At 36.5% G+C, this 24,649-nt stretch overlaps 1 protein-coding gene across 1 annotated transcript in view; it reads left to right on the top strand.

Annotated features, from left to right (window-relative positions):
* Positions 1-24,649, top strand: part of ELP2 (elongator acetyltransferase complex subunit 2) — a 53,265-nt gene that overhangs the window by 13,880 nt on the left and 14,736 nt on the right. Inside the window, exons 6-13 of the mRNA XM_072411883.1 lie at positions 704-768; positions 1,591-1,657; positions 6,746-6,904; positions 10,400-10,495; positions 11,721-11,821; positions 18,548-18,679; positions 21,456-21,605; positions 24,097-24,285. Coding sequence (XP_072267984.1) covers positions 704-768; positions 1,591-1,657; positions 6,746-6,904; positions 10,400-10,495; positions 11,721-11,821; positions 18,548-18,679; positions 21,456-21,605; positions 24,097-24,285 — 959 coding nt within the window. The remainder of the gene's footprint in view (positions 1-703; positions 769-1,590; positions 1,658-6,745; positions 6,905-10,399; positions 10,496-11,720; positions 11,822-18,547; positions 18,680-21,455; positions 21,606-24,096; positions 24,286-24,649) is intronic.

Below are 24,649 nucleotides of genomic sequence, written 5' to 3'. Positions count from 1 at the left end.
ATTGCCTTGGGAAGAAGGAGAAAATCAAACTAGTATGTATCAGCCTTAGTAGCATATTTTCTACTCCATCCCAGTGTTCTCTCAGCCCCGTTTTAGCCAGGCATACCACCTGGCAATTTTTTGGGTGGTTACTGATAAGTTGGCTTGCCACCCATCTACAATTTCTTCCTACCCAGCTTAAAAAAAATGTCAGGATTTACCAAATAATTTTATACTGCTCACTTCCTCCAGCTGTCTAATGTACAGAAGCTGGTGCTTTAAGAACTAGCTCTGTGGTGCAATTTATAAAGTTGGGGGTCAGATCCTGCCCTTATGGTAAAAAATGTAAACATATTGGGAGCCATATTAATTTTTGTATTGCATGTGTTCAGAATGCATTTACAAATATTGGGGGAAAATTTCACAATTTATACTTTCTTACATCCCATGGCCATGGCTTGTCCTAATGTTCTTAAGCCTTCAGGGTAATTGTTGTGATGGCCATTATTACACATCCAATCATGATAGCCTTTAATGAAGAGGTGTCCAGCATCAGGAAATGCTTGAGAGACAGACCCTTAAAATTGCATAGGGAACAAGTGTGGCCAATGAACATTCAAAATGGTTATAAAACATTGGAAGTGTTTACAGTTCTCTTAGTGCCCTTCTGAATTTATCATATTAGTTTAATGAAATTTCCTGACTTTTTTTCTTTTGTTTCCAGTGGCCATTTTAGCTTGTGGAGGAGATGACAGTCGGGTTCATTTGTATGTTAAACAGGATGGGCAGGTAGTTATTCCTTTCACAGTTGGTAATGGTTTTCTTGTAAAAATGAACATTATTTTTATCATCTTTGATGTATAGCCGTCTGCTGTCTTTCATGGCTGTTGCGGTAACTACATTAGTTCTGCCTTGATAACTGTTGCAAAAAACAATTCTCATTTATAGTCTGCATTTTGAAGTTTTAGGTAATAAGGCAGTTTCTTATCATTTTGTAATTACTGAATAGAGAAAACAAAAATCATGTTTCTGTAATTATTGTTTACCTTTATGTAGAGTGTGTTGCTTGAAATGACTACTAAAAAGTGATGTCTTGGACAGTTTTCCAAAAAAACATAACTTCTTTAAAGCTGTGTGCTGCAGAGAGTCTTGAAATTTATTTTGCAGCAACTCCCATTCCTGCACTGCAGTGGATTATTGATCATTTTTTCTAGGGGCAAGTTAAAACCATTATTTGGCCTATTCCCCACTGCTTTTTTTCTGCTGTACAATAAGTCCCATGATGCTACAACTCTTCTCCATTATTCCGCTTAACTAGTTTTGACCTTTCCATTGTCATCATGTACAATTTTTGCACCTCTGTGACTGTTCCTTGTACATTAGTACAGTGCAAATGACATATGTGTTTTCAGTATTTTAAGAAAACCAGCCCAGCATAGGCAAGGGGACAGTGTCTCTTTATATGTTTCTAACATTTTTACAATTTACAGAAATGTACATACAAAGTGTACACTCACAGAATTCTTTACTTAAATGACTTTATGTTCTGCCATCTACTTTACTAATTATATCATTAAAAATTATATAACATTTTCTTGTGTTTCATTCTAGTTTCAGAAGATACAAGTTCTTCCTGGACATGAAGACTGGGTGAGAGGTGTAGAGTTTACCATAAATGGTACGTTCTTCCTTCTCTGGTAATGCTGACTGCTCTCTGATGTTCTGTAAAGCACTGCTTATTTTTTTTTTTTTTTTATTTATAGCCAGATTATTTACCACTGCGTTCTATTCATACAAACATTTAATTTTATGAATTCATTTTCCTCATAATTTAATTTTTTGAACTTCATTTAGAATTTTTGAACATATTCCAGAATTCTTTTATTTCTCCTACTGTATCATTCATAGAACTTCTTCTTTGAGCAGTGAATGAGCATTGGCAGTATTCTTATGTCTCAAGAGAACCTGCTTTCCAGTATATGCCTAAATCTCCCACCATTCCCTTGCTTCTTGTAACAAAGCTTCTGACCTACAATATTTTTGCTGATGAATTTGCTTTGCATAGTAATTGAGTAGAATGTGTTTTCCTTCCTCTCCCTGTATGAATCTATATATGATTATTTTTAAGGTGAGCCACCTCTAAGAAGTATTTAAACAGGTAAGTGGACGATGTTTTCTTCGTCTACTTACCTGCTTTGCTTCACAGCTGAATTGGAGAGGCTGACAAGGCTGCTGGAAATTCAAAAGCAATGTCACTGCAGGACTTAAAAAAACAGACTTAAGCCATCAAAAATACCTTCATATAGCTCCATATAGACGTCAGATAAGCATCACATGATTGTCATTAGAAAGATCTTTTGTTACAGTTAGGTTGAAAAAACACATAAGTCCATCAATTTCAACCACAAGGGAGATAAATCTATCCCAGATAACAACCCTATCGATATAGTTGATTCAGAGAAAGGTAAAAATTGCAAAAAATGGTTCAATTTGCCCCAGCAGGAGGAAAATATTCTTTCCTGATCATGTGAGGCAATCATATGTGCCCTGCATCAACAGTCTGGTATCTTTACTTTAATACCAAGTTAAATTCTGTGCTTCTAAAAAGCATCCATCTTTTTCTTAAAGCAATCTATAGTAGTCCCCTCTTTCCTTTGAATTATCTTAAAACAAATAATTGAGAAGCAAGTTCTCTATATAGACCATTTATATATTTATACAGGGTGGTCATATCCCCCCTTAAATGTCTCTTCTCAAGGGAGAATAGATTCAGTTCACCTAATCTCTCCTCATAGCTCCTCCATTCCTTTTATTAGTTTAGTTGCCCTTCTCTGCATTCTCTCCAATTCCTCAATGTCCTTTTTGTTAACTGGTGCCCAAAGCTGGACTGCATATTCCAGATGTGGTCTGACCAATGCTTTGTACAGGGGCAATGTCTCCATCTCTGCAGTCTATTCCTCTTCTAATACAAGAAAGTATTTTACTAAGTTTAGGTATTGCAGCTTGGCATTGCATGCTGTTATATAGTCCATGATCTACCAGAACCCCCAGATCCTTTTCTCTTTCTTACTCCCCCAAAATGTATTCCCCCTAAACAGTTTGAAGCATGCGTTTAGCCCTTAAGTGCATAACTTTACATTTCTCAATATTAAATGTCATTTTCCACTTGGCGGCCCAGTCAAAGAGTAGATGCAGGTCTGCTTGTAGATTATAGACATCCTGTATGTACTTAATTCCATTACATAGTTTGGTGTCATCTGCAAACACAGAAATGGTACTTTTATTCCCAAACTCTATATCATTTTAAAGATGTTATACAGTAAAGATCCCAACACTGAACCCTGGGGTACACCACGAATAACCTTAGACCATTCAGAGTATGAATCATTAATCACTACTTTCTGGAAGTGGTCTTTAAGTCAGTTCTCTTATCATTTACAAAATGAATTTTCCAAACCTTTTGACCCTAACTTGCATATTAACCGTCTGTGGGGTACAGTGTCAAATGCCTTAGCAAAGTCCAAGTACAAGTCCAAGTATCAACTGCTATTCCACTGTCTACCTGTTTACGTACTTCGCTCTTTCTTAAATCCATTCTGACTATCACTTATAATATTATTTTCTAGCAGAAACTCTTCTATGTGGTTATTTATTAAATGTGATTGTTTCCAGTGACACAATATTTAATGAGCATTGTACAGACAGTTCTGTTCTGTTTTATGGCAGGGGAAGGCTGGGTGAGCAGCACTCCACTGTAATCTCTTTTATAGAAATGCATAGTTACCATTCTCTCTGTTCATCAATCTACCGCAGCTGATTGATGAATGATATCACGGGACCACTGTACACATGTCAGATTTTCACCCAAGTTGTTGAGCCCATTCATCTCGGGCGACAGTCATCAAACGTGCATGTAGTTTAACTTTTTTTTTTTTTTAATCCCTGTTTTCATGCTTTACTTAGTAGGTAGGTAAACGACAATTGGCTTGATAAATGTAACTTTCTAGATAAGAGTTCTAGACCCTATTATACTTCTCTTCTTTTTCTTTTGCATAAAGAAAGGCTATTCTGTATACTGTATTGCCTTTTGTTTCACAGTCTATAAGTGGATTCCTCTTGATACCTTTTAGGGAGATAGTTTGGCTTGGTTCAGCATATACATTATTGACCCCAAACCTCTGTTTTTTACAGAACAGCTTTTAAAACTAATCATGTGCCTGCAAAGTCCTTAATTTTAACTTTTTGCTAAGACACAATATTGCTTGTTCTCCTCTCTCATTTTTGTTAAATGCCATTTTTGCTAATGCTGTCAGCAGTGCATACTTTCTCATTTATCCATCTTGCTTTTCTTGCTCTTTGCTTGTTAAGTGAGTAGTTTCTTTTAGTTCTATGCCAGCAAAATTCTGCTGGGCTTGCTATTAACAGTAAAACCGCAGGGAAAGGGGATGGAAATTGTTAATGCAACGAGCTAATACAAGCATCTCTCGTTTAGAATGCCAATTCAGTGAAATCTTTTTCCGTGTTCCTAATATTGACCTACAAGAGTTATTACTGGGTTTTTCTTCCTAGGGCCACTAACCTAGAATAGTTTATGTTCAGCAACAGCTTTTATTTATCTATACACAATTGGATAGCAGCCTCGATTTGATTGTTCACTTAAAGAAATGGGAAAGGATCAGCAAAAGTGCATGACTGTGCAATAAATAAAATTTACACTTACCCTTTCTGAATGTAATCCATTGTATTTTAGATATGGTTATACAATCTGCTTTTAAGGAAAACCTTTCCCATCAGTTAAGGAACAAGAAGAAAGAGTCTTATTTTTTCTGTCGCTTATACTACCAAAAATTTTTCTTTGCTGGTGTCCTAGGGTGGATGTACTTTATTTCTTTTTTCAATGCTCTCTTGAATTGCATCAAAGGTTGGTTGGACAATTGCAGCTTTCTAGTGTAATTTTCATCAGCCTGACCTTCTTTCAGACCCTGCTAGACTGAAAGATGCAGGGGACAGTCTTTAAGTGGCCTTGAGCACTATCCAAGCACAGTTTTAGTTATAGGTTTAAGTGTGGAGTGATTTCCAGGATTCTTTGGTGTTGTTTCAGTTTCATTAAAAACTCTCTCTGAGAGAGGCCTAAAAACAATAAGATGTTTTGTTCTCATAAAACACTGGGCACCTTTACATTTCCCATTTACTCCTAGATATGGCTGTGGGAGAAGTTAATGTGTGTTTGAGCAGTGACATTGTAATGTAAGCATGCTTTGTGTTTCTCTATGCTGCCAAAGGGTGTCAGAAAAGCATCTCCCCTCACTGTTTTTGCTTTCAGGCGCTACATGGAACTGTTCATTACTGCTGCCCACCTACAGTGACATTGATCGGCTGTCTGACCCTCACCTGCTACTAGCTGTCTAGGTTTCAAGAGTACCTGAGAACCTGGAATATCTTGACTCACATTTACCTGTTGGTGCCAAGACTGTTTACTAAATATGGGATGTTGGAAATATTGGATATTTATAAAAGATTGCATATATAAATATCCAAAAGTGATGACATTTGTAATTTGAATGCTGCCATCTCATTGGACTTTTCACCCTATGGATGGGTGCAGCCCCTGGAGACCCTTAATATATGTAGTACCTCATGACCAGATTTACCTAGTTCTTACCTCACTTAGAATTCTTATTTTGTATTAATATAACCTTGCTTATGGCTTACCTGGATGAAATAGTAGCAATAATGACTTCTAATCACTCCAGTCTCTGCCTGATAAGCTCATCCTTATGTAGTTGCATTGTGAAACTAAATTATATTCTTGGCTTTGCCTCGTGCCGTGTTCAATGCTTTAAAATTTGAGTATCTGTTTGCTGTTAGTAGTAACTAACATTTTAAGTTGTTTTTAAACGTGCACGTTTTTACACTGTCGCCTGTATCATTTCTTCTCATGTCACATCTCGAACAGTCCTTAGCAGCCGTGAAAACTCAGTGTGTGTGTGCTTTAACTTCATCCATAGTTTCTTTATCCATTAACTGTAAATACCGATGTCAGTATGTGTCAGTTCATTAGATGGTAATAATGACTTTTTTTTTCATTAATTTGCAGGTATATAAAACCATGTGCTTTTTAAAATGTAAAATGCACACACAAAAAAGGTGTCTTTGTGAGGAGATATATATAATATATATATATAATATTATTGTTATGGCCTCTAAGCTGAAGCTACTGTTAGTTGACATAATGAGCACATGAACAGTAAGCAAACTGGCTGATTCCCAGATGTTAGAAAGGACTGAATTTGTAAGTGACTTTAGGGTTTGGCAGCTAGCAGCTGGGCACAGTGCTGGCCGTTAGCTGTCAAAGGGATGACGTTTATAAACACATTCTTAGTATTGTGCTGAGGAAGGTTTATATCCAGATTGTGGACGAGAAGGGATTAAAGCATTACATTGCTTCTTGCTGATTCAGAATGCTGCCTCGTAGACGGTACTATTTCTATTTCTGGGCCCCATTAAAAACTGACAAGGTTAGCACATGGAGTGTATAAACAAATGAAATGTTTGCACTGATCTTTATTTGTCAAGTCATAGTATTTTTTGGTAATTGTTGTCTGGGGAAAGACCCTTGTGAATTTGTCTTTTTATATAAAAATTGGCTTTTTGTATTTAGGTATCTAGATTTGTTAGCTTGGCAAATATTCACCTTAATGTCATTTTGGTTCCTAAATCTAGCCATTAATAATTTTAACTTGGCCTGCTTTTTTTTTCTATTCAGGGAAGGATATGTATCTTGCAAGTTGTTCTCAGGATTCCTCAATCCGTATTTGGAAGATATTTGCGAAGACTTCTTTAGAATCTCTCAAAATTGATAATGAAATGATAGAAGAAAATGATCTCAAGCTTAAAGAGAATATATTTACAGTTAAAGAAGAAGGTAAGTCACTGTAAAGTTGAGCAACGAGGTCTTTTTGATTGACATTCTTACCCCCCTGGCGGTATTCCCGGGTATGGCTCGGGGTGAAATTTCTTTACAGAAAGTGGTAACCCCAAGCCACACGAGCCTGCCGCGTTCTCCAGCGATGCCGGCCCGGAATCCAGGTCTACTTTGTGATGCCCTGCCAGCATGGGCGTCCCCTTGGCTATGCCTGGCATCGGTGTCCCCTAACCTCCCATCCTGGCATGTGAGCGCAGGGGATGCAGATGCCGGCCAAGTATGCGATGTGTGTGTGGGTGGCATTCGTGGGTCGGGGGGAGCGGGACTGGCAGGAAAATTAAAAATTAGAAGTATTTTTAAATGTAAAATGTACTGGTTTGACATTTAAAAATACAGAACAATCATACCACCAGGGAGGTTATTTATATCTAGGAATACTAGTATGCCTCAGTTTTACTAGTGTCCCATGAGTATGGAAGTCTTCTTTTTCTTTTGGTTCTCATTCAAAGTAGAGTCAAGACGTTGCATCAGTGTTTGGATGTTGTCCAGCATATACTGTTCATTAGCAGAGCTTGAGGTATTTCTAAGGTGTTCCATGGATGGGGAATGCCAGATGTGGACCCCCCGGCCTCCCAACTTCAACAATTATCTGTACAGGGAAGCAGTAAATGGCAACAAACAGGTGACTTTATCCTACAAAGAAACTGTTTCTGGTTTTGAACCAGGACAAGATGCCATTGAGGACTTAAAATCTAAGGTAGTTTTTTTCCATTCTTTTTGTCCATCAATCTGTTTTGCTCTAGTTTTTTTAAAGGAAATTTTCCTCCTTTGGATATTTTTTAGACTGAGTCTCTCTGCCAATCTGCCTTTGTCCCTTAAATGACAAGAAAGAAAATAGAATTTTTGCTGTTTTGATCATTCTCATGCTGCTTTGCTATAAAACTGAGGCATACTGGTAGTAGAAAGAGATGTCTTTGGCTGACTTACCGTTTTAGGAATCGTGTGTATATGCGTATATATATTTATATATATTTTTTGTTTGTTTTGCATTGTATCTGTTGAAACACATACTAGCTCACTGTTTGATATCTTCACTAGAATTTCCGGTGCCATGCACATTTTACAACCATCGTAAAGCCACGTGTAAATAACATTCTCATTTTACCAGTTTCCCAATGAAGCTCTTCAACACTAAAATAGAAACTAATAAAAGAAACTACTATATTTGTCTGATAAGCTCCCTGACTGAGTTAATGAAATTGCTGCAGGTCACAAGGATTGGGTTCACGTTGGTCAAAGAGTATTTCACTTTCTAGGTTTTCTAGTTCACGTGAATGGCGTTTTATTTTTTGCAGAAAGGTGTAACTCTGTCTAAGGTTTTAGATTTTTGACTTGTCGTTTGTACATCTAGAAGCAAGTTTACAAAATTTTAGGAACAGTAAAAAAAAAAAAAAGGCAGAAACACCCTCTTGTCCATTATACAAAGGGTTATTGTTATCTGCACTGAATAGAAAAATGTTACCTTAATCATGGAATTTGCCATCTTGGTTTACTAATGTAGTCTATGTTGGCATAGAAATCATTCAAATTGTTCAACACTAGAATACACATATAAAGAAAAAATATCTCTGTGTTTGTTACAGGGAAGATGATTTGATTCCACCATGCCATCGCACATTAAATTTACTTGCAGGCAGCTTTGATTCTTCTGCAGCACAATCACCTCCTTTGTCAGAGAAAAGATTGTAATCCTGGAAAAGAATAGTTTGGTCTTTTGAAGTAGTCATTGTAATTCTGTAGAGCGCAGAAGTGATACTCTACCTTGCAACTCATATGGGAAATATTTCTCATGTCACATTGATTATGTGCTTGTTGGCTCTACTGTTCTCCAGTGTGCTGTGCTACAGGCTGGTAATCATTTTAAATCCAAAAAAAGACCTCCTTGTCATTTTGTTTCTTTGTTTTTGTTGAAGAACATGGTTGGAAATTAAAAATGCTATTTTTATTGCATATTACTCTAGGGAAGTTATATGCTGATAAAAACACCTTTACATAAAACATAAATGCTGTTTCACTGGTGGGTATGTAGAGAAAAATGCATGCAAAGTCATTGACACACTAGGGGCCAACGCTGCCTTGATTAACTGAAATGTAATTATTTTTATTACAAATCACTTTCATCCATAGCTAGTAAGCATTATGCCTGCATACCTAGCACAACTTATCTACATTATTTAGGGTTCTTCAGCACAGCAAAGTGTTTTTGCTTTAATGATTTATCTTTCTACTGTACACACAAAGTAAATATCATCATTATTATTGTTATCCTGGATTCAACATTTGTTTAGTTTAGGTTCATTTGCAGGTTTAAAGCTTAACTGTTCAAATAAAAAGAGCTGTAATTGGGTCAGAGTGCTGTCTTTCTTTCTTGTAGTTGGCGCCCTTCTTTGCAGAAGATTACATAGCTAAACATCTTCTATATTTAATAATACCTGCACGTATACATAACTAAATTAAGTCGTGTTTAGATATCTTTCTGATGTTCATCCTTAATGTTCAGCTTTACTGTTGTGTTATCTGACGGACTGGAAGTTACAGGAACATATTTCTGCTGTATGGAATAAGAATACAGATGCAATATCTTAGTTTTGTGAACATCTGAAATAACTGTGGCATTAGATCTGGTCTTTGATCCAGGTTGTCCTTGAATGTTGTTTTTTTATTCTGCAGACAGAGGGAACATTATTCATGATAATCCAATGTGAATGTATTCAATGTTTCTCTTTTGTAGTCCTTGGGAATGTAATTTTGTTACTTTTTATCTGTGAAACCACATATATTAATGTATGTTTGTTTTTTGTTTTTTTACAAGTTACTCACAATTTATTATAATATATCTGTATCACTGTTTGACCAATACTTTGTCTTAAATTAATTTATAGAGCCATACAGAAAACTGCATCATGGTAAAAAAGAGTTCAGGCTTAGTCGGTACTCCTTTTTTTTTTTTTTTAACATGAACTTTACCTATTGCATATTATAGCTATATTATTTCTGGTCTATCTAAATGTTTATATGTGGTTATCAGGTGCAAATGAACATTACAAATCTTAGTTAATCTGTCTATAAAGTATAGTAGAACATGAAGGCAGACAGTGACTTCTCAGGCAAATAACTTTGCTGATGACTCCTTAACATGCGCCTAAAAATTTAGGCACAAAGTATTGACTAAGGTGGAGTATCTTGTTTTTGTCCTGACAGTGAGAGGGAGATCTGCATGCAAAGTAGCCATTGGACAAACCTTTCCAATATATATGTGTATATATGTACGTTCTTCCATAGACAAAAATATAGGACTTGGTAATCCTTTTTTGTCTGTGCTAGCTTTGAATTTTAAATAAATAAACATATGTTTTTTTAAACTGTATTTTTTATTGTGCTCCACATTTCTTGATTCAAATCTATTAATTGATGCCTGTGAATTTGACATTTTAGGTTCAGAATTTACGTACGCAGTAACATTGGAGAGTGTGCTAGCAGGCCATGAAAATTCTGTCTACGCTATTCATTGGCAGCCTTCTTTCATGAAAGGTAACATACAGCCAATCTTGCTACTACACTTCAGCACATTTATAATTGAAATGAGAGGTGGGGGGTGATTATTATTTTATTTATTTATTTATTTATTTATTTATTTATTTATTTATTTTTTATGTAGTATTGAAACTATACACATTCTTTAGAATGAATGGTAACACGTAAAAGCCTCTGCACTGCACATAACAGCCTAAGCATACACTTGAACATCATCCAATCCAAAATAAGTTTCTTACCCTATGTATCCATGTTCAGTCATCAGAAATACAAACTGGATTAAGATCAACTCTTGGTGCATCCTAAAATTCTCCAGCTTGGACCTTTGAAAAAATTGATTGTGATAAAAGTTAATTTAAATATTATGATTACATTTTCTTTTGCTCTCAACTTTGTGGTTGTTGGAATATTGAATTTTTGCAAATAACCCCTAACACTTTAATTGATACTTTGGATAATTCTGTTGATAACTGTAAGGATCCTTATGTAGCATTCCGGTCTGAAGAAATGTGGTCGATATTCATACTGATCTGTTGATTGGTTAGACTCGAGGCTTCTTTTTCTACTGTAAATGTATTACCTTGTCAAAATTACTGCATGTATATTTGTCTGGCCTATATCTACCAACTATCCCTGCATTTTAAGTAGACCTATATTTAAAAGGTTTAGATTTGATATGCTATGGGGGGGGATTGTAGAAATTTTACTTGGAAAAGTTATTGTAGAAATGGTTTCTTTTTTTTCCTAAATTACTCCTAAAAATAACTGTGTATTTTCTGGAATGAATGGAAGCTTAGGCACTCCTTTGCATCCAGTCTCATAGCTGAATGTCTGCAGTGTGCATTTCAAGTAGTGTTGCCTCTCACTGCAAGTTTTAGCAGATTGGACTGAGGTTTGTTGATGTCTTTACTATGCTGCTCACTGCTTTCCTTGCTGGAAGCAAAGTGCTCCCTCCTATTACAGGGATTATAACTGTATTAGATACCTGTACCTGATGAAAGCATCCTTTGCAATACATTCAAAATGTTTCACTTTTAAAGCACATGGCAAAACAGAACAGAGAAATTGCAAAGGGATTTTATAGCTTGTATGCACTAATAAATTACAGTCAGAACATTATTATGATTCAAATCTTTTCTGTGTTTTGTCTTATTTAAAGCATTTTTTCAATGTGTCAGCAGCACATTCAGCTTGATCGGCAGTATTGTGTTTTATCCTCTAGATGGCAGCATAGTACAACCGATGAGCCTGTTATCAGCATCAATGGACAAAACTATGATCCTCTGGGAACCTGACCAGGAGTCTGGAGTATGGCTGGAACAGGTATGTGGTACATGTCTTTATTTCATATGTAATGACTTCCACCATATACCTAGATATTTTAAAAATAAGAAGTAATGGTCCTTAATAATAATAATGTGTTAGTTTAAAAGTTTTGCTATTACTCTTTATATGCCTTATTGTTGCTTTGAACTGTGTTTGCTTGGAGACTTTTCTGTGCACTTATACCACATCACTGTCTGGCCAGTCCTATACAGCAGGGTTCTCCACTAGTGGTCCGCAGTCGTCTGACAGGTGGGCCGTGGCTCTGGCCAGTGCACCCCCCAGTGGGGGTTAGGAGAAGGACCCTGTTTGGGGGGGGGGACGCACAGACCATGTTTCCTGTACAGATTGCAAGCTCAGGGCAGTGGGCTGGTTCGGACATTATGACGGCACTCTGGGGGAAGTTTCTTCCCCTTTTGAGTGACACATGGCTCCCCACACATGCGCAATCCAGAGTCTGCATTTAGTGGTCTGTGAGCGCCAAAAGGTTGGTGACCACTGCTATACGGGCAGACATTTCTCATGTGCTAAATGTGGCTCAAACTGCCTTTTCAAGATGGTTCCTATTCCCATGATTCTTCTGAACATATCACAGCAAAGAGGATCAGAATAAATTAAACCCTTATTTATCAGTACCAGAAGGTCTGTTCTTATGCCATGAGAGCCCACATAAAGGCCTGTGTATACCAATTCCCATAGTTGGCAATTGGTGTATCTAAACCCTACAACAAATATGTAATATTACAGAATGCCAGTCTTTAATTGTGGTGGCAGGACTTGCCTGGCAAGCAGCTACACTAATTACTTGTGCTGTTTCTATCAAGAAACAGTGTTGTCATCCCTGATTTCCACTACAACTTTCTCTCTCTTCATCACCATTACGTTAGGGAAGATGTTCCGTAGAATGTAGTTGGATATAGCTGATGAGTTGTTTGAGATTGTATTTCAATTCAAAGGAATATTCAAGAAAAAACAGTTCTGTGACATGAGCAATGGCTATTTTTCAATGTCTACAAAAAAAGTGCACAAAACAAGTGCACAAAAACACAAAACAAGGAAAATAATTCAGCCACTACAAATAAGGACTAGTAAGCTGCAATAAATAACATTTTTGTTATCAGATTTTAGATCCATCTTAAATAGGTTTTTGCAGTAAGGAAATCGGCAATTATGGTTAGATTAGTAAGAAACAAGCATCAATGTCCCAGCTAGTTTCAAAGCTTCAGTTTCTAACTTATATTTCTAACATTGGCTGTCTGCTATGCTAGCCCATTAGCTCCCTTGGGGACCTACGTAAGAAGATCTGAAAAAGTGACACAAATGTGTCCTCTGCTTATTTGTCTTTTAGGTTACAGATTTAAAGGAAGTGGGTTGGTTTTGTCGCAGAACAGCCTGCATTTTCAGAATATGAATTTACTAACTCAAACCCCTTATTGGTGTTTCTAGCATAACAGAAATGTCATTCGGTTAATTCAAATATTTTTAGTATGTAAATGTTGCTTTTATGTAATGGTGGAGCATATTTTTCTAGCTGAATAAACCTATTATTATTATTATTATTATTATTATTATTATTATTAAACAGGATTTATATAGCGCCAACATATTACGCAGCGCTGTACATTAAATAGGGATTGCATATATATATATATATATATATTGTGTGGTATGGAGGGATAAATTTATATATATATACTGTGTGTGGGGTAAGGGGGTATATGTATATATTGTGTAGGTTATATATGTACATGGGGATACCAGGTTTGATCATTTTGTGTGTTAGGTATCCATACTGCTGTTTCTTACAATTCAGGTTCTCTCTCTCTCTTCTGGGTAACCACATTTTTTATTAGAACAAAACAGTAGCTAATGACACATACCCAGTGCCTGTCTGTGTACTTTATGGAGTTTAAGCTTGTAATGTCCATTAGCTTGTGAGGTGAAGCATTTAATTGCATTAGTTTTAACCCAGTCAATACCAAAGGGGTTTAGAATGTACTACTTAGCCATTCATCTGTTTCCTACAGTGAAATATATACTGCTGTTAAAAAAAAAAAAAAAAAAAAAAAAAAGGCGTAGTGGCAAAGAGCTTAAATAGTGTAAAGCATAAAAGGCTGTTTTCTTCTCTACACTTACTATATGTAATACATTATTTCAGCTTGATGGAGTTGTACTGACATATCAAAATCAGATACTCATCAGTTATTTAAACAATGTTAACACCGAAGCAGCCGTCAAATTAAAGATTTAGGTTGGCATTAGCTTTAGGAAAGTTTGGATTTCGTGAAATCATTGCATTACCATACAGATGCTTAGATAAAAAATGAGCATACGGAATGTAACGTAACATCAGCACCAGAGCATGATATTTTATGTGGACAGATTTTATTTAACAAAACGCCATACGTTATATTGTCACATATTTAAAATCCTCTTCGATCATCAAAAAACATTTTGTGAGCTTATAACCTATTTTAATTATATCAGGGGAGCTGAAAAACAGATCTTCTGCTGGGAGCCAACCCTGAAAACAGGTTAAAACACAATAAATTAAAAGGTTTGCATTGGACCTAATTTTCTTTTTACAAACCCATACATTGATTGGTCTGGAATTCTTTTTTTGATTCTGAAGTTTCTATATACTTTATGTTCTTTCATTTGAATAAATAAACTTTGACCTTGCGTTCTTTGCTTCACCAGTAGCTCTGTGTTGGAACTGTGACGAGTTTATTGATTAGGCAGAAGTGATGCTTGTTTCATGTGGGTTCATAAGTCTTAGAAAATGTTCACACGAGCAGTTTTCGCAAGAGGTTTTAAATGATTTTACCTTTCAAAACCAATAGCAATTGAGCATTGCTTAAATTCAACAGCCTACCTTAGTACCCTGTTTCCCCGATGATAAGACACTGTCTTATTTTTTTTGGAAGGCCAAAATATGCTCTAGGGCTTATTTTCAGGGGAATGCCTTATTTACCCATGAAGAATTTTTCATTTTTCCCTAAAAAGGGGGGGCTGTCTTATTTGATGGCCCTGCCTTATCATTGGGGAAACACGGTATTGTTGCTGTTCATCCCTTTGTTTGCAGAGATGCTCCTCTCTATGCATAGATTGTAACATGTGGTTATTTAAGTTATTGTTGCCTTTCTCTCAAACCAGTCTGGCTGTTCTGCTATAAAAATTTTAGAACAAGATCTTCCATTCCCTGGTTGTGTCTAAAAATCCCAGCGGATTACCTGTTTCTGAAATGCTCAGTCCAGCCCACTAGGTGCTAAAAACCATGCCATGTGCAAAGTTGCTTAGTTTGAACTTAAAGCAGAACTGAAGTACCACATGTTGAAATTTTAGATGAGGAAGGACATTATTGCAGAAAGGGACAGACAGGTATGTGACTGCTATAAAAAAATGTTAAATAGGCCATTGTTAAATCTCTTTCAACTAAAATATCTTTTCACTTTTTACCTTCATTGTTGTACTGGTTGTTTTTCCCCACAGACTTTCTTTTTAATTTATTTTTCCTTTATTCTCTCTAACTTAAAAATGCTGTACTAAGCACATATCCCATGTACCGTCAACTTTTTTAAAGTTGAAACTACCACCTATGAAGACAAGAAATGCATTAAGCTTAGTACAGAGCATATAATGCCCAGGTACACCTTGTTACAAAAAATATCTTAACAGCAATAATGGCACAGAGCATAGAAAATCAAGCCTGCCCAAAGTAATAACTACCTGGTAAAAATTACATCTTTCACAATCCTTTCCAACGACTAAGGACTGCACAATGCATGAGCAAATGCTGTACATGCTACACCGTTCTGCTCTATGTAGAGGGGAGGGGGAGAACTAAAGAGGGGCACCCTGCTGCGCGCTCTCCCCCTTTCCTTGCATTAGGATCATTCGTTGTCCATCCTCCGTGGATCCGCCAGGGCGGTTGTTCAGACTATGGACGACGGAGGATGAGGAGTCAACCACTTTCTATACACACAGGTGCAGAGGAAAATGTTGGCGTGGGTCGGCTACATGGTAAGTAGCGTGACATCAAAGTTTCTTGGAAGATGGTTCTTAATCCAGGGTTCCCAGGTTTTCCTAAAAGTTTTTCATGTCAGTTTTCTCTTCCTAAGCCTGGCCAGCATGTTTTCATTATTAAAGTACTACATCATTTCCTCTTCTCCTGCTCAACAGTGGGTGTGCCAGACCACGTTTTAAGATACTAAGCACATAGTGTTGTGCTTACTAAAAAATTTCGGAGGGTGGAACTTGATAGTCTCTCCTAAGTGAATCAAAAGTGAGCACTCTGTTTATTATTAATAAAAACATAGTAAAGGTGATAGGGGACATCCCTGCCTGCTGCTTCTTCAGATCAGAAAGTAAGCAGAGTGATAACCAGTATATTGCACAAATCCGTTGGGGTCCATATACAGAGCTTGACACCCTTTGGCGGAAATGCAGGCCAAACCCCCAAAGACCATAACATTCTGGAGACCTTGCGTTTATGTGCTAGCTGAATTAGGTACTCAAATTTGTTCACTACTTTATCAAAAAAGGCACAGGTTTTGTTCCAGGCAAAAAAACTTTCTGAAAATAAAGAATAGAAGTACCCTAATACCTCTGTTCTGGTGATCAGACCCTCCATTTACTTGAACTCAGCCATTCTTTTCTTGCATCCACAATGTAGCTCAGTTCGGCCTGTTCACATTGCAGGCACTAGAAAAATGTAGCATTAGTGTACCACTCCTACATATCCCTCTTTAATAAATATGGATATAATGGCATGTATTTTGACAAAAAGTGGTTTCGCCACTTTATATAAACGACCTTCTGACCCTACCCCCGAAAAAAATATTTATAGTTTTGTCAATGACCCACCTCCATAATATGTGATTTATTATGCGTGTTAACGCCAGTCCAGTCTCGACAAAGGTCACTAGATTACCAGACAGTTGAAAAAAGAAAAAAATTACCCTGTTTATGAGCAGACTTATTGATACATACAAACCGTAGTTTAAATGTCTAGTATTATATCTAGGTTTTCTGTTTCCTTTTGTGCAGCTTTACATTCTGGTTTAAATTGTACATTGTTTGGCTTTTTTTGGTGCATGGCAATCTTTCTGGTGCAGTGAGATAGGTTTAGGATCTTTTCAAGGATAAAACATTAACCCATCAATAAAGGATGCGTCCCTAAGGGTCACTTAATTAATGTAATTTTTCCATTTTCAGTGTTTGTTCAGTGTCTGTTGCCTGGTTGAATATATTGTGCAGTCATGTCTGAGCAAACACACAAGGACAGTTGTTTCATTTCTGTTGGGCTCAATTTCAATTTGCTTGCAGGCTATCTGATCTAAAAGTGGTAGACAGGGCAACTAGGCATAATTGCTTTGTGGTTTATACTGATCTTTCTTTGTGGGTATGTTTATCTATTAAAAAGCCTTCTGTGCAAGAATACTAAAAACTGTATTTTCTACTGTCCTGCAAGTATTGCTCTTTTGACATGCAACCCATTTATATAAAAACAAAAAAGGAAGTTAAAAAAAATAAAATAAAAAATAAAACAAACATAATAAAGAGCTCTTACTCTGGCTTCAACAGTATATTTACGAATATATACTGTCATTTTTACCATGCCTCCAAATCAGTACTCCCCCCAAGTCCGCTTCTGCTCTTACCCCCAAGTTAGCCTAGTGCACCAGCGTCACTACCTATAAGGGGTTCCTTTAAGGCTCTCCTGGTTGGCTAGGTGTAGCAGCATGTATCCTGGCAGTTGAGCAATCCACCACTACACTAGTGCTGAGACCCCTGCTGCTCCTGCTTGTGACTGTGTGTTTTAGTGATCTATCTCTATTTTCCTGTGTTCCTACATACCTTTTGCTGCTCTTCCTGACTATGTCCCTACACTGCTTGTCCTAACCCTTGGCCAGTTATTGACTTTGAGATTGTCTGTTGTTCAGATTACTAGCTTTATGGCTGCCTGTCTGTTTGGGTATACCTGTTGGTAGTGATGTCCATAACTTCTTTCATGTTGCTCTGGTGAACACTAGCAGGTCCTTAAGCTCTGCTCGGTACCACCATGCAAGCCACCGTGAAAGGAATAAGGTTAACTGTAAAGGAGATAAATTGTAAAGGTTTTTAAAGTGCCATTACTATCATATTATATGCATTTTTTTCATATGGAAAGTGGACACCAACCGCAAAACAAGTTACTGGTAAGGTGCATATTTAAATGGTCTCCTGTATGACTCTTGCATTTTAACAAAGTCATGTACAGCTGTTTTTTTTTTTTTTTTGTGGTATAAACAAATATTACTTTTAAACAAATTCAATGAATACAGATTGGAAAATTATTTAGCAGCTTTGGAGGATTATTTCATACTTGTTTAATATCAAATGGACATTCATATTCTTTTGTTGATACGCCATCGTCTTCATGCCCTCCCTTTTGAGTTGTATGTTCAATATACCACAGAATGGCACATCATTCTGTAGTCCCAACATAGGGTCTGGAAGGGTTAAAAAATGTAGACTTACTTGGGACAACACAGAAGGCCATTATTGAACACAGAACATCTCTGTGTTCAATGGTAAGTTTTGCACTTCAAATCAAACCTTTTTAATGGTATGTTAACAAAATGGTATGATAACAAAACAAAGAGAACAATAAGAGAAAATCCTTGTTGAAGATCTACATACCCTTTTTAAAGCCCATGTAACTTTTATCTTTTAAATACAAAGGTCCGTGTTGGAGAAGTTGGTGGCAATACACTGGGATTTTATGGATGTCAATTTAGGCCGGAGAATTCAATGATTGTTGCACATGCATTCCATGGAGCTCTTCACATGTGGCATCAGAATCCAAATAAACAGGTAGGATAAATTTTGTTTAGTGCATTACATTCTATACTGATCTTATTATTCAACTGCTTGTTAATGCAAAAAATCTAGGGAGCCATTCAAATGGTAGTGCATTTACACCTTTTCAAGACAACTTCTGAAGTTTAAACCGATCATGAAAAAGGGGAAGAAAGGTTATTTAAATGAGTTTGAACAAGGCATGGTTGTTGGTGCCAGGCAGGCTGGTCTAATGTGCTATGACACAAAGCTCAAATCATCTGACTTTTTTGAACATGGCAGTCATGGCCATTGCACTCAAATGGCCTCCGATTTCAATTCAGTAGAGCACTTTTTGGATGTGGTGGAATGAGAGATTTGCATCATGGATGTGCAACCAACATATTTGCAGCAACTGTGTTATGCCATCATTTCATTGTGGACCTTAATCCTCTAGGAGGGCAAAAGTAAGTTTAACCAATTAGGAATCTATAATTTAAAGGCGACCTGCTGAAGTGTTAGTACAGAGTAGGCTGGTCTGAGTTTTTCAGAAATTGGTAATCTGCTGGGATTTTTGTGCACAACTATCCCTAGGGTTTACAGAGAATACAAGAAAGTAAAATCAGTAATTGGCAGTTCTCTGGGCGAAAATGCCTTATCCGTGGAAAATGACCACACTAGTTGAAGCTGATTGAAAGTCAAGAATAACGCAAATAACCACTCAATACAACCAAGGTATGCAAAACAAAATCATCACTGAATGTAGATCTTCTGATCCTGCTGCACTTAGTATTGAAAGTTTTTCTTGGGCACCTTCCCTTTTTAGAATCTATTGAATTGCTTGGATCTTCAGAGCTGTGTGTGTGGGGAGTCATTTACTGCAGTGGCAGTTGTGGCTATTTTTTGGTTACAATAACTGGTAGATATGATCCTAAACATGAAAACAGTGGCATCAGTCCTGAGTAAGCTTGTGTTGCGAAATGCATCAAACACTTTGTGAGACTGAATGTATGAATAATGTTATTGTTACAGTAAACATATTCCTGAATTTTTAAAGAAATAATACATTAAGTTTTTAATATGATAAATGTGTGTTCCCATGCCGTAACTTGTGCCTTAAAAATACCTAAAATTGGTTTGTTGTGGTAAATACTTGTGTCTGTGTGTGTGTGTGTGTGTGTGTGTGTGTGTTTGTGTGTGTGTATATATACACTCACACACTTAAAACTTTCACATGATACTTCCAATTTTATTGCTTGATGTTCCGAGCAGAAAAGCCAGGGATAGGGATGTCTCACACCTGTTTGGTGTTTAAAAGAAACAGCTGAACTTATATTAGCGTGCATTTTTTTTACATAGAGGGAATTGCTTAGAGAATATGTTCAACCTGCTTGCTGGAAATGAAAACATAAAAATGATATCCAAGGTTTTTTCAAGGTTTATTAAAACTCAATTCGATTATAAAATAGTAACCTTTTCCTAATATTTATTTTATGCCCGGTCATAATGATGGACAAATCATTGTAAAGATTTATTGTAAAGATAAAAAAAAAAACTACAATTGTGTATTGTTTTAAAATCTTCAAATATATCTATGTAGACTTGTAAATGGTACTTATTTACCACCCAAAGTCTCCTAAATATATGTATGCATGACTCATGAAATCAAAAACTTGGCAAAATCACTGCCAAAGTGCTTCTAATTAGTTATTAAAACTACAAGACAAAGGGGCATTTCAACCTCTCCTCTAGACTGGTGATTTATTCTGTACTGAGATGATCATCTTTTTGTGGGGAAGCTATGCTAATCAGTACAGGGCAGATGGCAATCAGAATTGCAGCACATTAGAGCTGATTGCAACAGAAGTCCAACTGGCACTTCTTTATTTTATTTATAAAACTTATGAGCTGCCTGCTGTTGAGGCAACATGATGCTGCTATACATCGCTGCCTCAGTCCATTTCATTATTTATGCCCTGCACCTTTCCCCATGCTGTTTGCCCATGATAAAGTAAAAGGTTTAAAATTGCCCTCCTGAAGGGTGAATTTTTTTTTTTTGCTCTGAGTTTTAAATTGCATATCACTTTAAGCTGATTACCACATCATTTGCTGGAAATGAGACACAGATATGCTAATATCTACAATACATTTCAGTCATGTCTAATTGCAAAGACCAAAGGTGCTTTCTATGTAAGGCATGTGTTTTACCTCGCTTTTTGTGCAGATGTCAGCTTATGAATAAAACATGCAGTGTTTTTTAGCATACAGATCAACATTTTAGAATGGAAAGGGTTTGGAAGGAAATGGTCAACAAATAAAAGCAGTATATGACCACTAATCCATTAGTGCTTACCTTCGACTATATTTGAGGTCACACTTACTGAAACATTAAGCAATAATGTGCGCAGTATTTCACAGAGAGCTGCTTGCATCATTTCTAAACATGGTTCATTGTTCGGGCAATGCTACTTCACTTTATATAAATAAAAAGTGGCCCTGTGTACACCACTGTCACATGCTGCTTTTTGTGTAAATGCTTAGCGATTAAACAACATTTCTAAATTCTTACTAATCTATTAGTTGACTCCAATGTCTATGTGCACTTCTTCATTCACTCCAGTGTTAAATAATAAGGGTCAGGATGCCTACACAGCAATTTGTATTTGTGGCCTTTATAGACATTTTAAGCCTAATTTACCCTAAATCAAATCCTCAACCTACTGATTGGTAATCTTGTATTTTTAATTTGTTAGATAATTTCATACCAGTATTGTATTGTTTTTTATTTTATTTTTTTGTTTTTGTTTTTTAGGATGAATGGATTCCCATGGTCGTAATCTCTGGACATTTTAACAGTGTGCAGGGTTTGAGGTGGGATCCTGATGGTGAATTTATTGTAACTGTTGGTACGGATCAGACAACCAGGCTGTTTGCTCCTTGGAAAAGAAAGGGGCATGTACAGGTATTTGATGATGTGTGCATATTTTTCCAATAATATACATTTTTTAGTGATGGGAAATCTAGGAAAATTTAACCTGAGGTGTGCAATAATTTTGGCTTCTTTACTCCTTTTTATAGTGTTGAATGGCTTGGAATACAATTGCAAATAGTATAGGTAGTCCCTGGGTTACATATACCGTTTGTTCTTAAGTTGAATTTGTATGTAAGTCGAAAGAGGTACATTATTTTATTAAATGCAATCAGGTCGGATGTTTGTCTCAACATATTATTAGGCAGCGTGGTGTCAGTTACTGTAAAAATCCTCACTGTGAGCAAAGCAAAAAAAAACTTTATGGAGCCTAGACATTCATTAAAAAGGAACCAAACTAAAAACTGCCAACCGCCCTGGACGCTGCCATATTCGTCTCTTCTTCCGGGTTCCTCATACTACGTCACTAGACCCAAGAGTGAGATCGGGTGATGTAGGATGAAAAAAAAATTTGCTGATCTCACTGCGCATGCGTGAGATCAGCAAACTTTTTTTCACCACGAAAAGGACCATCCAAGAGACTCCCTGGATGCGTGTCATAGATATCTTGGGAGGCTTTGCGCTCCCATTCATTCTAGATTGCCTAGACGATCGAGAATAAGAAGGTGGTGCTAAACTCTTTTTTTTTTTTTTTTTTTTAAAGAATTTTTACCTTGCATAAAAGCGTTGTCTACCCTTTTTTGTAAAGTGAAAATTCTGATTTCAGGTATGATTTTTCTTTTGGAGCAAGCTGTGCTTTGATTTGCAAAAAGAAACAACTGCAGGGTTTGTTTTGGTCATTAAAGAGTTACAAAAGGCTTGCATTAAGAGCTCACCCTCCTAAGATAACCCACAACCTCAGATGTGTTTCCCAAATTATTTCTTCTGCAAGTCATGCAAACTGCCCCATCCAGCCTCAGTTTTGCACACTAGCAAGCTGTAGTTGTCTGTATGTCAGATGTCTTTAACCCGGGGACTACCTGTATTTAACTTTGTTATATTTTCTTGCAATACTGAAGGTTTGCTGTTAAAAAAAAAAAAAAAAAAAAAAGGACAGATGATTCTGATCTTTGATACAAAACTGCTTGGACACCTGTAGGTTACAGTTACAGAAAAGCTTTCTCAGTTAGACACAATATTCTGGTGCTCCATTGGTACTTTTTCATCTGGTGTTTATGCCTCAATGAAGTAGAAGTCTTGTTTACATGGTGGCTGCTTGGGGCCACAGGCTTCAGTGTTAATACACATCCAGGGCAGGCTTTTTTTATTTTCATTGTTAAATTTGAACACCATTTTCTAAAATAAACAACGTTTATTTTGTAATTGTATCCTGTATTTTTAAAGGTTTTGCTTTTTTCCCCACAACTGCTAGGGGGGACAAAAAACATTTAGCTTCCTATTTTTAATAATGTGTTGAATAACTGTTTTATGCTGGAAAAATCTATTCAGTGAGTCCGTGAAAGAGCTCAGTTGTTGCTAGGCAACAGGATGGCATAAAGAGAGAGAGTTCCAAAAAGAAAAAATGACATGATTTTTTTTACAATCCAAAGGGGCATCTCTGTAGGCCTGCAGCATGAAGTGGTTTGTGCAGCAATATTTGAAACAACCTGTTTGTGGATTGCTAAGCCATATAGCACCTCTCTGTTTGTTCTAAGTAGCTAGCATATATTCACTTTCTCCTTATGATGTACTAAAAAGAATTTACAGGCTATCTGGAACGATAGAATGATTTATTTCATTTTTTTGCTCTTGCTGAATGAAATGTGTGCATTTGTGTATCTATGTACAAAGTGATGTACTAATGATTGCAAAAAGTATGCATTTGTACTTAATTTCTAATAAATGTAGAATTTTAATACATTGTTTGAAGGTACACATGCTTACCTGTCAGAAACCACACATCTTTTAAATATTTGTTCTCTTTTTAGAGACCCACAAAAGTAGAACACTTCTCTAAAAACACAATGTTGGTGTTAAAGAGAAACTGAACTGTATGCTCAGAAAATGCAGTCTGTTGGGCAAAGTGCTTGTCTCCCGGCAGCAGATCTTTTTCCCCATTGCTGAATTACTATTACTTGGCCTGCTCTCTTTGTCACTATGTGGATGCATTTTGGTAAAGACACAGTTTTGTTTCTTCATGCCGGAACCGCCATCAAATGAAATCAGTAAGCAGTGTATTAGTAATCCCATTAACTTGCTTGAGACTAGCAATCAAAGGACCTTACACTGCAGATATACATCCAGTAGCCTATTGGCAAATGCTGTGCTATTTTTTAATAGGAATTTATGACAAAAGGTCATAAATTCAGGATTCTGCATATGCACGAATACTATTCTGTTTCATATTGCCTAGATGCCCAAGCCAAATTTAGCATCGGCTAGCTTGTGGCCAGCTATAATGTGCAAAGTTTAGGAGCACTTTTTTTTAAGTTGAGTGCTGTATTGTTTTTTAAATTTATAATGACTCTGACTCTGTTTTTACCAGATAACCTGGCATGAAATTGCACGTCCTCAGATTCATGGCTATGACATGCAGTGTGTTGCCATGATTGGAAGATTTCAGTTTGTATCTGGAGCTGATGAGAAAGTTCTCAGAGTATTTGCTGCACCAAGGAACTTCATTGAGAATTTCAGTCAGATTTCTAATATTTCAGTGGAAAGTCTTCTTTCAAATGTAAGTAAGAAAACCAAATTATATACTTGATTACTGGAGAGCTTTAGAAATAAAGGAGCATGTAATATCTTAGCAGAAAATGCTGGTCCGTAAATGATGACAATAGGCATACGTTTTGTTGGCTCCTAGATATTTTGACATTTATCAGTATGTAATGGGAATACTGTTAGGTCCATAAATATTTGGACAGACAACTTTTTTTTCTAATTTTGGTTCTGTACATTACCACAATTAATTTTAAATGAAACAACTCAGATGCAGCTGAACTGCAGACTTTCAGCTTTCATTCAGTGGGTTGAACAAAAACATTGCATAAAAATGTGAGGAATTAAAGCTTTTTTTTTTTTTTTTTTTTTTTTTTTTT

This window comes from Pyxicephalus adspersus, chromosome 5 (assembly GCF_032062135.1).
Source record: "Pyxicephalus adspersus chromosome 5, UCB_Pads_2.0, whole genome shotgun sequence".
NCBI lineage: Eukaryota > Metazoa > Chordata > Amphibia > Anura > Pyxicephalidae > Pyxicephalus > Pyxicephalus adspersus.
This window is presented reverse-complemented; position numbering and strand designations above follow the sequence as displayed.